The sequence below is a fragment of the Hyperolius riggenbachi genome, chromosome 1 (assembly GCF_040937935.1).
Source record: "Hyperolius riggenbachi isolate aHypRig1 chromosome 1, aHypRig1.pri, whole genome shotgun sequence".
Taxonomy (NCBI): Eukaryota; Metazoa; Chordata; class Amphibia; order Anura; family Hyperoliidae; genus Hyperolius; species Hyperolius riggenbachi.
Window position 1 is genome coordinate 688994277 of NC_090646.1, and position 15874 is coordinate 689010150.

Here is a 15874-nt window from a genome sequence, read left to right on the forward strand (position 1 = left end):
AGTGGCCATCTTGGACTTTCCCTTCTCACAAAGGCCTCCGGCCGCATGGCAAGTGGCCATCTTGGCCCTTCCCTTCTCACAAAGGCCTCCGGCCGCATGGCAAGCGGCCATCTTGGCGTTTCCCTTCTCACAAAGGCCTCCGGCCGCATGGCAAGTGGCCATCTTGGCCCTTCCCTTCTCACAAAGGCCTCCGGCCGCATGGCAAGTGGCCATCTTGGACTTTCCCTTCTCACAAAGGCCTCCGGCCGCATGGCAAGTGGCCATCTTGGACTTTCCCTTCTCACAAAGGCCTCCGGCCGCATGGCAAGCGGCCATCTTGGCGTTTCCCTTCTCACAAAGGCCTCCGGCCGCATGGCAAGTGGCCATCTTGGCGTTTCCCTTCTCACAAAGGCCTTTGGCCGCATGGCAAGTGGCCATCTTGGACTTTCCTCCAAAGGCTTTTGATTGCCACATGAACTACCAATAACGATATTTTGAACTGTATTATAAGATTTCCTTTTTCATCTCTATCAACCAGTCTGTTCTGACAGACGGGTATATTTACCTGCTGGTTGTAAAGTATATTTGTGTGGATGTAGTTTCAGAATAAAACTAACGATTTTATCATTCAGTCTTGTGTCTGTTCTGGTCATCTGATTGTTGCTACAAAGGATCTGCCCTCCGGAAAGTCATAATATCGCATTGTTTATTATTTCTTATAAATTGTTGATTGGCTAGCTATGTTGTAAAATACGTTTTATTCCCTCTATGGTTAGCTAGTACCCAATTTCCTGCGCAAAATCAATGATAGTTTATCAGTTGTTTATACAATCGAGATTGCATCATACGACCCAGTAACTCTTCTTTAGCGTCACACTGCTCACAGTCTTCAAGCCATCGGCAGTGACTATTCCCCGAATGGTGACTGGAGAAGATCGGACGTGGTTGGGCTGGCTGCTATATTATGGTAGCGCCGGATTCCTTCATCCCATTATAATCTTGGAGGATGGTGGCAGTAACTACCTCGATTTTCAAGCAAAATCGATTACTCTGACCAACTTGCGCCAATTTGATTATTTCAACCAAATTAGATCATTTTCCTTTTTGATTGCACAGACAATGGCAAACGTACATATATGGGCATCATCAACCAATCTTAACCGTTTACTGTGGATTTGCCTCCAGAAGTCTCTAGTCTATGAGACCTGCTTGGCAACTGTGGCCTAGTAATACGGGATTGGTGAGTGGTTGCCACATTGTCAGCAGCAGTGCGACTGATCTTTAGTGTCAGTCTGGTCACTGTTTCCAGCCTTTGGTTGCATCTATTCCCCGAATGGTAACGGCAGCAGATTAGATGGGATCGGCACGCTCTGTCACTGTATAATCTGTGATTCAGCAAACCGGTCAGACGGGACGGCAGGGCTGGATTGTCACGCACAGTACCTCACAGCATGCCACAGACTGAGCAGCAGAACATGGATGCTCTTACATATGAAATTGTCCACAGACTGCCTACCCTTTGCATCTCGATTAGGAAGAGTACATATGCACTGTGGTATAATGGAATACCTATTAGAAATCATATGCATAGAATGTAATCTGATTGTACTGTAATACAGTTACTGGATAATACTGCAAAACAAGGACATTGTGATAATAGACATAATATTGGTGACACTGTGTTTCCCCTAAAGTAAGACATCCACTGAGCATAAGACCTAGCAGGAATTCCTAGCATGCTTGAAATATAAGACATCCCCCGAATGTAAGCCCTAGCAGCAGCCCACATGACACCACCAAGTCACCTCAATACAAAGCCTGGATACAGGAGAGCAGCAGTATAATGTGAGTTCTACAGTCCTGTATATCTGTCAGGCAATTTGTGTTTTTGTTGGAGCCATCCCTCCTGATCTGTACTGATAAGCAGCAGCAGCACTTCACCTCATCACCTCTTCCAATGACACACAGCTTATCCTATCATAGCTCTGGGGAGCCTGACAGAGTTCTCTGCCTGCAAGAAAAAGACTTGCTCACATGATCAGCAGAATCAATTTCTTATAAGTGAGAGCCAATATCTGCAAACCACAAGCTCTGTGCATGCTGCTTGTGTTTCAGCATGGCATGCACTATATACATTTTGTATAGGAAAACTACCAGTGTTTCCCCCAAAAATAAGACGTCCTCTAAATATAAGCCCTAGCAAATCTCATGGAGCAAAAATTAATATGACAGTGTCTTATTTTCGGGGAAACACGTTACAGAGGTGTTAGGGTTTTCAGATGTGGGGGCCCGGGGGGAGGGGTCTCATGGTAACTTTGGTGTAGTATGGTCTCTGTTAGCTGCCAGAGGGGATGCTGGGTAATTTGCCTATATTCTGGCTGTTCTCTCTAATGGTGTGTTTTCTGTTTCAGTCATATTCCGGCAGCTGCGGAACCTCCCATCGGATCACGTTGTGGACGCAGCAGGTCAGAGCCCCCCGCCGGAGCCCCGCCTGGATAATGTTCTGTATCCTGGGAGCCCCCCGCCGAAGCCCCGCCTGGATAATGTTCTGCAGGAAAGTCATGTGAGCCTCCCGCCAGACTCCCGCCTGGACCTGTCCCATCAGGACCTCCACCTGAAAGCAACGCTGCAGGGAGCCCAGAATGACACTCCGGAGATCCAGGACATCGGAACCGCGGAATCCAAACCCTCCATCAACAGCAACTCCTCCTCTGATCTGCCTAAGCAGCCAGCGGCAGAGGGGCAGCCTGACCGGCCCCCGGCATCCTTACCTGACCCCCCGGAGCTGCTGCATGTCGTACAAGACAAGACCCCCTGGCTGGAGAAACCGCGGAGTGTTATCATCACTCCGCACCACTCGGATGAGATGTAACAATGCTGCCGTCATCATGTGCAGAGACTGCAGCTTTGCGCGTGATCTACAGAGACTGCAGCTTTGCGCGTGATCCACGGAAGACTGCAGCTTTGCGCGTGATCCACGGAAGACTGCAGCTTTGCGCGTGATCCACGGAAGACTGCAGCTTTGCGCGTGATCCACGGAAGACTGCAGCTTTGCGCGTGATCCACGGAGGACTGCAGCTTTGCGCGTGATCTACAGAAGACTGCAGCTTTGCGCGTGATCCACAGAAGACTGCAGCTTTGCGCGTGATCCACAGAAGACTGCAGCTTTGCGCGTGATCCACAGAGACTGCAGCATGTTGTATAGCAGCATTGTTTACTGTGTTACTTGTTATAGAGATATACAGAGACTGCAGCGTCGCACGCAATGTACAGAGACTGCAGCACGTTGTATAGCAGCATTGTGTACTGCATGACCTGTTATATTCAGAGACTGCAGCATTGTGGGTTGTACAGAGATTATATTATTGTGTACTGTATAGGCAGACTGGACCATGGGGACCACAGATCAGCCTATTTCGGTTATAATGTACTAGGATGTCCCATAATTGCTGTACAGATTGTTAGGGCGGGGCAGAAGGCACTGGGGGGCAGACTTACTGCACTGTGTTTACCGGAGTATGTAGGGGTATTTGCTGCACTGAGGTCTGTATGAGATATAAATAATGTATGTTATTTCTTTGTGTATTTAAGTTTTTATTCAAAGTTTTATAAAGGTGCAAGAGGAGCTCTCAGCCAATCGGCAAATAAAAAGAGCTGACATAAATACAATTCAATATTACAGCAATCCGCGCCTTAATGAAATATCAGCTGCTGTTATGGACTAGGTAATCCTCAAAATCTGATAATATCTATAATAATGTCCACAGCGCTCAAAATGAATTATGCATCTTTATTATTCGCATTAAAATACAAAGCAGTAGTGATTTTTGATCTTGGGCTTCAATCAAGCACCTTCCGCTTTAAGACGCATCCATGCAACACCATACAGTACTCAGACTCACTGCAGGGAGGTGCTCTACAAAAAGGTTTAAAAAAGGGATCCCAGTAAAAGATCAAAAATATTAAATCAAAGAAAGGGTATTAACATTCCCTGATTGCTGGGCTGTAATTGGCTATATAGATTTGTAAACTAGCAATATAATGAAGTGACGTAGGATTCAGGTCCACAAGTTTATGAATTCATAGAGTGCTGCCTGGTTGTCAGCACATGTTTGGTAACAGGTGGAGGTTAGGTAACAAGGGTCCGCATACGTTACCCTTCCTGCAGACTGAGTACGTAAAGATCCCCGCACTGCCTCAATCCGCCTCCCTCTAGCCGGCTTTCTGAGTGCCGAGAGGCTGTGTGTGCGTGAATGATGACAAACTGAAGAAGAGGGGCGTACCCCTTGGAACGTTAGCGTCCTTACGCCATAACGCAGCAGTGATGTCACTGAGCATCATCCTACCACTGTGGAGCGCATCATCTCCGCTACAGGAAACACGAGGATCCGTGTGAAAGATTCAGTTTGTCGTCATTCACGCACACACAGCCTCTCGCCACTCAGAAAGCCGGCTAGAGGGAGGCGGATTGAGGCAGTGCGGGGATCTTTACGTACTCAGTCTGCAGGAAGGGTAACGTATGCGGACCCTTGTTACCTAACCTCCACCTGTTACCAAACATGTGCTGACAACCAGGCAGCACTCTATGAATTCATAAACTTGTGGACCTGAATCCTACGTCACTTCATTATATTGCTAGTTTACAAATCTATATAGCCAATTACAGCCCAGCAATCAGGGAATGTTAATACCCTTTTTTTGATTTAATATTTTTGATCTTTTACTGGGATCCCTTTTTTAAACCTTTTTGTAGAGCACCTCCCTGCAGTGAGTCTGAGTACTGTATGGTGTTGCATGGATGCGTCTTAAAGAGGAAGGTGCTTGATTGAAGCGTAAGATCGAAAATCACTATGGCGTTGTATTTTAATGTGAGTAATAAAGATGTGTAATTCATTTCGAGTGCCGTGGACATTATTATAACTGTAATAAATACAATTGTCCATATTTCTAGAGGTTAGTGCGGACATATTCAGTGTAAATGTGCAGCTGTAGCAAAGACTAAGGCCTCGATTCATCATTGTCTTTGCAATAGCTTTTTCCACTTTGTTAAATTACTGAATTCGAAGTTTACCGATTTCTAGTTGTATTCATCAAAGTTTTTCCACATTTGGTGGGAATTCGATAAAATATACAATTCGGTAACGTGTCGATATTTCCATTTTACAGCTGTAATTTAACACAAGGCCATAAGATTCCCATGGAATTGTGGGTAAAAGGCAGTGGTTTGAACACCATGTAGCAACATTCTGAATAGGGCGTAACACCTGGACCAGGATTCTGGAAGTGGCTTGGGACAATCCCACAATTTCGCCAGCTGCGGCTTGATAGGAGCCTTTTCTAAAAAAAAAAAAAAAAAAATATAGTGCAGCTAGCAAATTAGTTAACCCCGGCACTGCCTGTGTTCTCTTACAAGATGATTCAGGAGAAATGCATGTCCTGCAAATTGATCTGGTTCCTTATTCTTGCCCTTCTGCGCCTCTGAATCACTCTCAGCTGATACATAACCACTTCCAATGGCTCCATCTTCTGTGTCAGCAATGATGTGACAGGAATAACGACAGAGCAGTGATGGAGAGAACTCATCCTAAATGTAACGCTAAACCACGCCCACTTTCATGAATTGCACTTTCTTCCGTTTTAACGCTTCTTTAACGAATGATTACCGAATGCTCGCTAACAGCTGTAGATAAATTTGATGAATCCTGAAATCAACTTAACGAATTCGGTATTTTACCAAACTGTTGTTAACTAATTCGATAAGTCTTGATGAATCGAGGCCTTAGTCCAGTTTAGATGCTGTTAATACCTGGAAGCTTTTCAGTGGTGAAGAAAAGAAGACGGTGAAAGAGAAGAAAGGAAGAGAGTGCCAACCACGGAGCAAATATATCGGGTTCCCGAGAACCACAGACAAGATGAAACCTCACCAGCAGCGCCAGCCCAGAGCTCATGAAAGAGCTTCATCCTGGGGCTCAGATATTGTAGGTTATATAACCCGCTATACTGAATGCTGCACTGCTGAGATGGAAGGCGGGTAATGTCCTTCCAATGTTTGGAGATCTGGCATCTCGCTGCTGGAAGATGGTCTCTGTGAGTCGGCCTGGAGCTGAAGCGTCGGGAGGGCTTAAAGACAGATCCACGGGTCAATATTGTAGTTGTGATGTCTGCCAGATCTTTTCCAAGACCGATATCGAATATATATGTCCTCTCATTCACACAGTTATACTTTTCAGAACAACAAATCTTTCTTATGCCTGGTGATTTTCTGCCACATTAATTATTTCCAACATGTCCCATCTGATTTCCAATCGATTTTCCGTTCACTTCTATGGAAAATCAGATCGGACACGTTGGAAATTATCGATCTGACAATAAATCTGCAAGATAATCTCATAACTGGTAATTAGTTTAGCTCTCAGATGTTCAACAAAAGCTCCTTCCTTTGGCTTGTAATCGCCCCCTGTGGACTAATAAGACATCACTTTAAGGTAGCCATACACTGGTCGATTTGCCATCAGATTCGACCAACAGACAGATCCCTCTCTGATGGAATCTGATCAGAGAGGGATCGTATGGCTGCCTTTACTGCAAACAGATTGTGAACCGATTTCAGCCTGAAACCGTTCACAATCTGTTGTGGTGGTGCTGCCGCCACTCCCCCCACCCCCGCATACATTACCTGCTCCGCCGGCGCGAGTCCTCCCAGTCACCGCTGCTCTGTCTGCGCTCTGGTCTCCAGGTCGGGCATGCTTTGCTTCTTCCTGCCCAGCAGGAAGTTTAAACAGTAGAGCACCCTCTACTGTTTAAACTTCCTGCCGGGCAGGAGGAACTGAAGCATGCCGGAGACCAGCGCGGACACGGAGCAGCGGTGACCGGGGGTAGTCGCGCCGGCGGAGCAGGTAATGTATTGCCTCTCTATTGTGCCGGTCGTCGGGCAATCGAACGCCGCTAGCGACGCGCTCCCTACCCGCGGGCGATCGACGGTAATTTTCCGCACTAAGCGACCGACAGGATCGGACGAAATGGATTGAAATTTGGCGTGTAGCGCGAACGATTGGCAGCAGATTCAATCCCAGTGATCGAATTTGCTGTCGAAACGGCGGCAAATCGGGCCAATGTATGGCCAGCTTTAGACTTTGTCTGCATCGATCAAAGGCAGAAATGTCCTCCTCTAAACTGGAGTAGAAACTTCAGAGAAAGCTTACCTGTGCCCACACACAGCTGCTGCAGTGTTAAGGTCCGTACACACGCCGGACTGGAGGCAACGACGGGTCCGTCGTCACCTCCTGCTGGGTGGGCGTTCCAACAACAGTCCGGCGTGTGTACGCACTGTCGGCGGACTGATACTGCTGTTTCTGAGCGAAACAGCCGTATCAGTCCGCCGACAGTGCGTACACACACACGCCGGACTGTCGTTGGAACGCCCACCCAGCGGGAGGTGACGACGGACCCATCGTTGCCTCCAGTCCGGCGTGTGTACGGACCTTTACACTGCATATTTTCTAAATAGTTAATGGAAATATGGATAATGCTAGCAGAACAATGTTTTCAGAAGTGATTAAAGATATTCTGACACATTCCAGGAAATTCCCAGGCAAATGGGACATCCACACCCTGAGATATAAAGGTTTTCAGGCATACATTGTTTCCTAATCATATTTCATATCTGTGGCTTCGTAATGCTCTACAGAATGTAAATATGCAATTTATTTCTTGATATGATTAACGGGCATGGAGAGACTGGCAAATATCTGGCAGCTGAACATATTGACAATCGTCCATAGACTATAAACCTTCATTAGACCAGTAAAAAATGCTACAACAAGTATGCTGACATGTTTCGGACACACAATGGTCCTTAATCATAGCATGCTAAGACTCTCCGAAACATGTCAGCATACAGGTTGTGCCATTTTGTACTGATCTTATAAAGGTTTATCGTGTATGGACCATTGTGCGGAACCCCACTTTATCAATTTCTACTATTTAGGGCTGGAGTGATTCCAGCACTGATCCTGTCAAGTGGAGGGCTGAGTGGACTTCACATTGCACTTTAAGCTGAACAGATTGGTTAGATAGAATCCATAAGAAATTTGGTAAAATGTCTGAATTTCAAAATACCATGTGACAGTCCAGTAAGTAATAGTCTGGGTAGTGATTATTCCAAAATGTAGCCAGTGACCTGTTGGGATGGTATTCTGACAACAGATGATTGCTGACCATTCCTTCCCCATTCTTTGCTAAACGTGGTTAGAAGCTTTAAGCCTCTCTTCCACAGGCAGTTGAACTGTGTGCTCAGCAACAGCAATCAGTAGTCAGGCAGCAGTGAGCAATTGTGGGAGTTTGAGAGGCATTTCACTGCCTATTATCTGTCCGTGGAAAAGAGGCCTTAAAGGATACCTAAAGTGACATGAGATAGACGTGTATGTAAAGTGCCTAGTACACAAGTAACTAGGCTGTGTTCCTTTTTTTTCTTTCTCTGCCTGAAAGAGTTAAATATCCGGTATGTAAGTGGCTGACTTAGTCCTGACTCAGACAGGAAGTGACTAAAATGTAACTCTCACTGATGATAAATTCCAACTATAAACCACTTTCCTAGCAGAAAATGAGATGAGAGATGAGATGGCGGCATACTCCTGGGTTAGGCTCCGCCCCCTGACCCCATAGGACAGATCTGCTTATAAATTAAAGAACCCCACCCCCCCCCGCCATTCTCTTTTTTTCTGTCCTCGGATGGACAGGTTTGCTTTTTTGTTTTCCATCGTTTTAAACTGCCACTTTTTGTTACCTTGTTTCTTTTAAGGCAGTCTTGGGCGGGTTCAGCCTCTCCCACCCAGCGGCGAGCATTGCGGCCTCTAAAGGGGGCTTAGATATGCAGGGGGACCTCCCTTAGAGCCGCTCCCTGGTGCTGTAAGCAGACGTTGCAGTCTGCCATAGGGGCTCTTCCGCCCTTGCTCTCCTCCTCTCTCTGCCTCTCGGTTGGGCATGACGTCACGAGTCTCGCGAGACTTCAGCTGTTTTTAGGATTGGGCAGGCACCAAGAGAAACGTCATTCCCGGAAGCAGCCAGAGCGGGTGGCAGCGTGTTAGCTGCGGGACCGCTCGGTAGCATTGCAGCATTAAGGATAACGCTTTCTGAAGGGACCTGGCAGCCTAACGACTTACAGCAGCAAGTTATCAAGCCTAGCCTGGGGTGGAGGTATGAAGCCTAAAAAGGTTTTCTCGTCAGAAAAGGTAATATGCATTATTCTTTGAGGTTTATACCTGTGTATGTTTTCTTTTTAGAATGGAGGAATCTGTGCAGGAGGATTCTGTTGATCAGGAGAGGTATTTGAGTGAGGATATCACTCTTATATTGTTTTTCAGCACCAGGGTGTTCTATATAGTATATATTTGTGCACATGGGCTAAAAGAGAGCTATCTCCCTTGCTATACAATGCGGATTTTTAGTGGGAACATATCTTTTTTTTTTTTTTGTCTCCACAGTCCGCAAGCGGGAGGAAGTAGGAGTATGGGGTCTAAAAGTCGCCAATCCTCTGATGTACCTCGCTCTCGCTCAAAGTCGAGAAGAGAATAGAGAACATCAAGAAAAGATTCTCCCAGGAAGCAGAGCAAGAAGTCTGATAAAAAGAGACAGTCGCCCCAGAGGCGTCAATCTAAGAGACGTTCTCCAAGCAGGAGCAGGTCTCCTAGGAGATATTATTCTGGAAGATATTATGGTTCCCGTAGGAGCCGTTCTCCAAGATATGGGCATTATTCTAGGAGGTCCCGTTCTAGGGAGCGTTCGCCAGATTATAGATCTTATAGATACAGATCAGACAGGCGTTCTCCTAGCCCTTATTATAAGCATAAGTCTCCATTACAACAAACCCAAGCTACTAGATATGTGCAGCCTGAAAAGTCTGCTTGTTGGTCATGCGGTCAGCCAGCCATGCCGGATAAAATGGTGTGTGAATCCTGTTTTATGGAGCTAGGGAGAGAGAAGGATTCTGACAATCAACAGATAATGTCTTTCATCCAGCAAGCAGTACAGGATTCATTTAATAAACTGTCCGCCGCTCAGGCAACTTCAGTGACGCAGCAAGCTCAATCTGAGGAAGCTTCTGCCTCGGCAATACCAGCACCATTGGGGTTTGACTTTGCTTTGATCCCAGCGTTTGTGTCAGAGATAAAAGCGGCAATAGGTTGGGAAGAAGACAAAACTGTGCAAGAACCGGATAAGTACTATCCTCACCTGGATAGGCAACCAAATAACTTTCCATTTATGAAGGTAATTAAAGAGATCTTTGCCAAGGAGTGGAATAAGGTGGATCAGAAGCCTTCACTTTCAAATCGTTTTGCGAAGTTATACCCATTAAGTGATGAAGATGCGAAAGTCATGGAGTCTGCACCGGTGGTGGATGCGTCTATCATGAGGTTGGCACGTCATGTAACTCTCCCAATGGACGATGTGGTGTCCTTCAGCAACCCTCTGGACAGAAAGGTGGACACTGATATTAAAAAGGCGTTTCTGGCAGCAGGAGCAGCATGCAGACCGGCGGTAGCCTTGACCTCTCTGGCAAAAGCGGCTAAAGTCTGGATAGAAAATATTGAAGTGGCTCTAAATTCGGGCACAGATAGACAAGATATAATAAAGGCCTTGGATGAATTAAAATTAACCAGTGACTTTATGGGAGAGGCTGCCATAGATACCATCAGGTCATCAGCTAGAGCAATGCTTCATAACGTAACAGCAAGAAGGGCTCTATGGCTAAAACCATGGTCGGCTGACCAGTCATCTAGAAACAACTGGTGCAAGATTCCTTTTGATGGGAAGCATCTCTTTGGCCCTGAGATGGACAGTGCAATATCAAAGGTGACGGGAGGAAAGTCGGGGTTATTACCCCAGGATAGGAAAACTCGTCCTTTTCGTCAGCAAACATCTAGGAAGCAAGCCTCAACAAGGTTCCAGCAGGCAAAATCGTATAGGCCAGGGAGACAATTTAACAGGAACTGGAAAGGATCACAGTCTTCATTTCTCAAGTCAGGAAAACCAAAGTCTACTCTCGGCTCAGGGCAGACCCAGAAGCCATTCTGAAGGTACGTCCACCCAGTCACCCCCTGTAGGAGCAAGATTGCACTACTTTTGGAAGAGCTGGGTGGAATCAGTAGACGATCCCTGGGTCCAAAGAACCTTAAGGAAAGGACACTCGTGGAGATTCAAGAAGACCCCTCCACTATCAAGATTCGTACAAACAAGGGTACCAAAGAATGTGCAGAAGCGTCTGGTATTGAGAGAATATGTCGACTCCCTAGTACAAGTAGAGGCAATAGTACCGGTTTCCCGAAAAGACAGGTCAAAAGGAATATACTCTCCCTTATTCCTAGTACCAAAGACGTCAGGGGGTTGGAGGCCGGTCTTAGACCTGAAGTTCCTAAACAAGCATATAAGGATCCGACATTTCAGAATGGAGTCTTTACAAACTATAATAAAGATGGTCAAGATAGGAGATTGGATGTCAACAGTCGATCTCTCGGACGCATACCTACATATACCCATCAGACGCAGTTTTCAGAAATACCTAAGGTTCTCAATCGACGACAAGCATTGGCAATTCCAGTGTCTACCATTTGGTCTCTCGACAGCCCCCAGAACCTTTTCAAAGGTACTTCTGCCTGTAATAGCATCCCTAAGACAGAAAGGGCTAAGGATTTTTCATTACTTAGACGACATCCTCCTTGTCAATCAAGATCTTACAGTATTACTACAGCACCAACAGTTGCTTCTGAAGGAATTGCAGAGGTTGGGTTGGTTGGTGAATTTTCAAAAGAGCCAGCTAACCCCTTCGCAAGACATGGTATTCTTGGGAGCCAGGTTCATCACGAAAGAGAACAAGGTGTGCTTACCCACTCAGAAGATCATGATGATTCAGCAAAAGGTGAAGACCGTATTATCACAACGCACCGTTCTAGCCAAACAGTGCCTGAGTCTACTGGGAACGTTCTCTTCAGTAATCCCAATGGTGAGGTGGGCACATTGGAATCTAAGAGTATTTCAAAATTTTTTCCTCAGGTCATGGAACAAGAGGAATCTGTTACAGAGGCTCATTCTACCAGTGTCAGTAAGAAACTCTCTTTGTTGGTGGATTTGCAAGCACCATCTCCAGTTATGTCACCAAATTCAACAGGAGGAAGCTGTGGTGATAACAACGGACGCGAGTTTAAAAGGCTGGGGGGCACACTGCAAGGAGGTGTGTGTCCAAGAGAAGTGGAGAATTCTTCCTCATCAGGTCCCATCAAACATTCTGGAGATCAGGGCAGCCTTCTTGGCTTTGAGAGCTTTTCGTCACATGATAATAGGCAGATCAGTCCTGCTCCAAATAGACAATACGACAGCTGTCTCCTATGTAAGAAGACAGGGGGGGACAAGGAGCCAATCCATGCTGCAGGAGACTGCACACATCATGAATTGGGCACAAAGCAATCTGTCCAACCTATCAGCAACTTACCTTCCAGGAGCTCAGAATATTCTAGCAGATCAACTCAGCAGACAGTTCTCCAATGCTCACGAGTGGGCTCTGAACCAGACTATATTTCAGGAAATTGTGCGGAAATGGGGTCTGCCGCAGGTAGATCTCTTTGCGACTTACGAGAACTCGAAGGTGAAGAAATTTTATTCCCGTTATCACCATCCAGCAGCATTAGGGACGGATTGCCTAGCATACCCTTGGACATTCGAACTAGGATACGCCTTCCCTCCATTTCCGATAATCACGAAATTTCTCCAAAAGCTATGGAAAGAGTCATGCATGATCATAGCTATATTGCCTTATTGGCCAAGGAGGCCATGGTTTACACTCCTATGGGAGATGAGTGTGGAGAATCCATGGCAGCTTCCAGTAATGCCGGATCTACTGTACCAAGGGAATCTACTATACCCCAACAGCGGCAACCTCAGTTTGATGGCATGGAAGTTGAGAGGAAAAAGTATAGAGACCTGGGGTGTTCAGAGGAAGTGACAGATACTTTGTTAAAGGCAAGGAAATCGTCAACTAATGCCACGTATCACAGAATCTGGGAAAGATTCGCTTCATATGCTATCTCAGAAAACTTCAATATGCTTAATCCAAATGTTCACAATGTCCTGAACTTCCTTCAAACAGGTGTGGAAAAGCAGTTAAGCCTATCAGCCATTAAGGTGCAGATATCTGCCTTGTCTGCACTGACCAATGAGAGATGGGCCGTTAACCCATTGGTGGTGCAATTCGTTCAGGGAGTACAAAAGATCAAGCCTCCTCGAAAGCCTTTCTTCCCGCAGTGGGATTTATGTGTTGTCTTGGATGTCCTAAGAAGTCCTCCCTTTCATCCGGTGGAGTCCGCTTCTCTATGGAATATAACTCTGAAAACAATCTTCCTTGTGGCAATAGCCTCTGCTAAAAGAGTTTCAGATTTACAGGCTCTGGGATGCTCCCAGAACCTTCTGCAATTTTATCCAGATAGGCTTGTAATCAGACCAGTACTGCAGCATATTCCAAAAGTAGCATCATCCTTTCATATAAACCAGGAATTGACATTACCTACGTTCCCAGTGGATCATGAGTGTTACCCATTGGATGTGGGAAGGAGTGTGAGGGCTTACTTAGATAAGACAATGCAATTCAGGTCCTCAGATCGTCTATTTGTTAATATACAAGGGCCTAGGAAAGGTTATCCAGTGACATCCAGAACTATTGCTAACTGGCTGGTAAAAGTGATTCAGCAGAGCTACAGAAGTAGGGGCTTAGAGGTACCACAGCAGATCCATGCTCATTCAACTAGAGGAATGGCTGCCTCATGGGCATCCTTTGCAAAAGTATCAGTGGAAACCATTTGTAGAGCAGCTAGCTGGTCTTCTTCTCATACTTTCTTAATGTATTATCATGTTGATCCTGCCTCTCTTACGACACTTGAGTTTGGTAAAGCTGTATTGTCTGCAGTGGATAAATAAATAGTTTTTTTTTGTTTGCATTCCCTCCCTCTTGTGTGATATTTTATGTCCCAGGAGTATGCCGCCATCTCTGTATCCAGGAAACAGGAAAATTGAATACTCACCTTCCGGTAATTTTCCTTTCCTGGAACAGAAGATGGCGGCATACGAATCCCTCCCTCCTGTCCATTCGAGGACTGATTTTCACGAGAATGGCGGGGGGGGGGTGGGGTTCTTTAATTTATAAGCAGATCTGTCCTATGGGGTCAGGGGGCGGAGCCTAACCCAGGAGTATGCCGCCATCTTCTGTTCCAGGAAAGGAAAATTACCGGAAGGTGAGTATTCAATTTTCCTGTTTCCTAGCAGAAAATGACTTCTGAGAGCAGGAAAGAGATTTTATCAGTGAGGGTCACACTGGAGTCACTTCCTATCTGAGTCAGGACTGAATCAGCCACTTACATTCCTGATATTTAACTCTTTCAGGAAGAGAAAGAAGAAAAGGAACACGGCATAGTTACTTGTGTGCTAGGCACTGTACATATACATGTTTATCTTATGCCACTTCAGGTATCCTTTAAAGAAACCTTACCTGTGCCCCCACACAGCTGCTGCAGTGTAACACTGAATATTCATATTTTCTCTGTATTTAATGGATTTCTAGCCTTTAGAAAAATGCTAGCAGAACAATCTTTTCAGAAGTTATTAAAGGGAATGTCCAAGCAAAATAAAAAAATTAGTTTCACTTACCTGGGGCTTCTACCAGCCCCATGCAGCCATCCTGTACCCTCGTAGTCACTCACTGCTGCTCCAGTCCCCCGCCACCAGCTAGTTCTGCTTCTACCAGCCCCATGCAGCCATCCTGTGCCCTCGTAGTCACTCACTGCTGCTCCAGTCCCCCGCCGCCAGCTAGTTCTGCTTCTACCAGCCCCATGCAGCCATCCTGTACCCTCGTAGTCACTCACTGCTGCTCCAGTCCCCCGCCACCAGCTAGTTCTGCTTCTACCAGCCCCATGCAGCCATCCTGTGTCCTCGTAGTCACTCACTGCTGCTCCAGTCCCCCGCCGCCAGCTAGTTCTGCTTCTACCAGCACCCTGCAGCCATCCTGTGCCCTCGTAGTCATTCACTGCTGCTCCAGTCCCCCACCACCAGCTAGTTCTGCTTCTACCAGCCCCATGCAGCCACCCTGTGCCCTCGTAGTCACTCACTGCTGCTCCAGTCCCCCGCCACCAGCTAGTTCTGCTTCTACCAGCCCCATTCAGCCATCCTGTGCCCTCGTAGTCACTCACTGCTGCTCCAGTCCCCCGCCGCCAGCTAGTTCTGCTTCTACCAGCCCCATGCAGCCATCCTGTGCCCTCGTAGTCACTCAACGCTGCTCCAGTCCCCCACCACCAGCTAGTTCTGCTTCTACCAGCCCCCTGCAGCCATCCTGTGCCCTCATAGTCACTCACTGCTGCTCCAGTCCCCCGCCGCCAGCTAGTTCTGCTTCTACCAGCCCCATGCAGCCATCCTGTGCCCTCGTAGTCACTCACTGCTGCTCCAGTCCCCCACCACCAGCTAGTTCTGCTTCTACCAGCCCCCTGCAGCCATCCTGTGCCCTCGTTGTCTCTCACTGCTGCTCCAGTCCCCTGCCGCCAGCTAGTTCTGCTTCTACCAGCCCCATGCAGCCATCCTGTGCCCTCGTAGTCCCTCACTGCTGCTCCAGTACCCCGCCACCAGCTAGTTCTGCTTCTACCAGCCCCCTGCAGCCATCCTGTGCCCTCGTACTCACTCACTGCTGCTCCAGTCCCCCGCCGGCAGCTAGTTCTGCTTCTACCAGCCCCATGCAACCATCCTGTGCCCTCGTAGTCACTCACTGCTGCTCCAGTCCCCCACCACCAGCTAGTTCTGCTTCTACCAGCCCCATGCAGCCATCCTGTGCCCTCGTAGTCACTCACTGCTGCTCCAGTCCCCCGCC

General features: G+C 47.0%; 1 protein-coding gene across 1 annotated transcript in view; it reads left to right on the forward strand.

Annotated features, from left to right (window-relative positions):
* Positions 1-3653, forward strand: part of CREB3 (cAMP responsive element binding protein 3) — a 59695-nt gene extending 56042 nt beyond the window's left edge. The window contains exon 10 of the mRNA XM_068253429.1: positions 2391-3653. Within this exon, the coding sequence (XP_068109530.1) occupies positions 2391-2851 (461 nt within the window). The 3' untranslated portion in view covers positions 2852-3653. The remainder of the gene's footprint in view (positions 1-2390) is intronic.
* The last annotated feature ends 12221 nt before the right edge of the window (positions 3654-15874 follow it).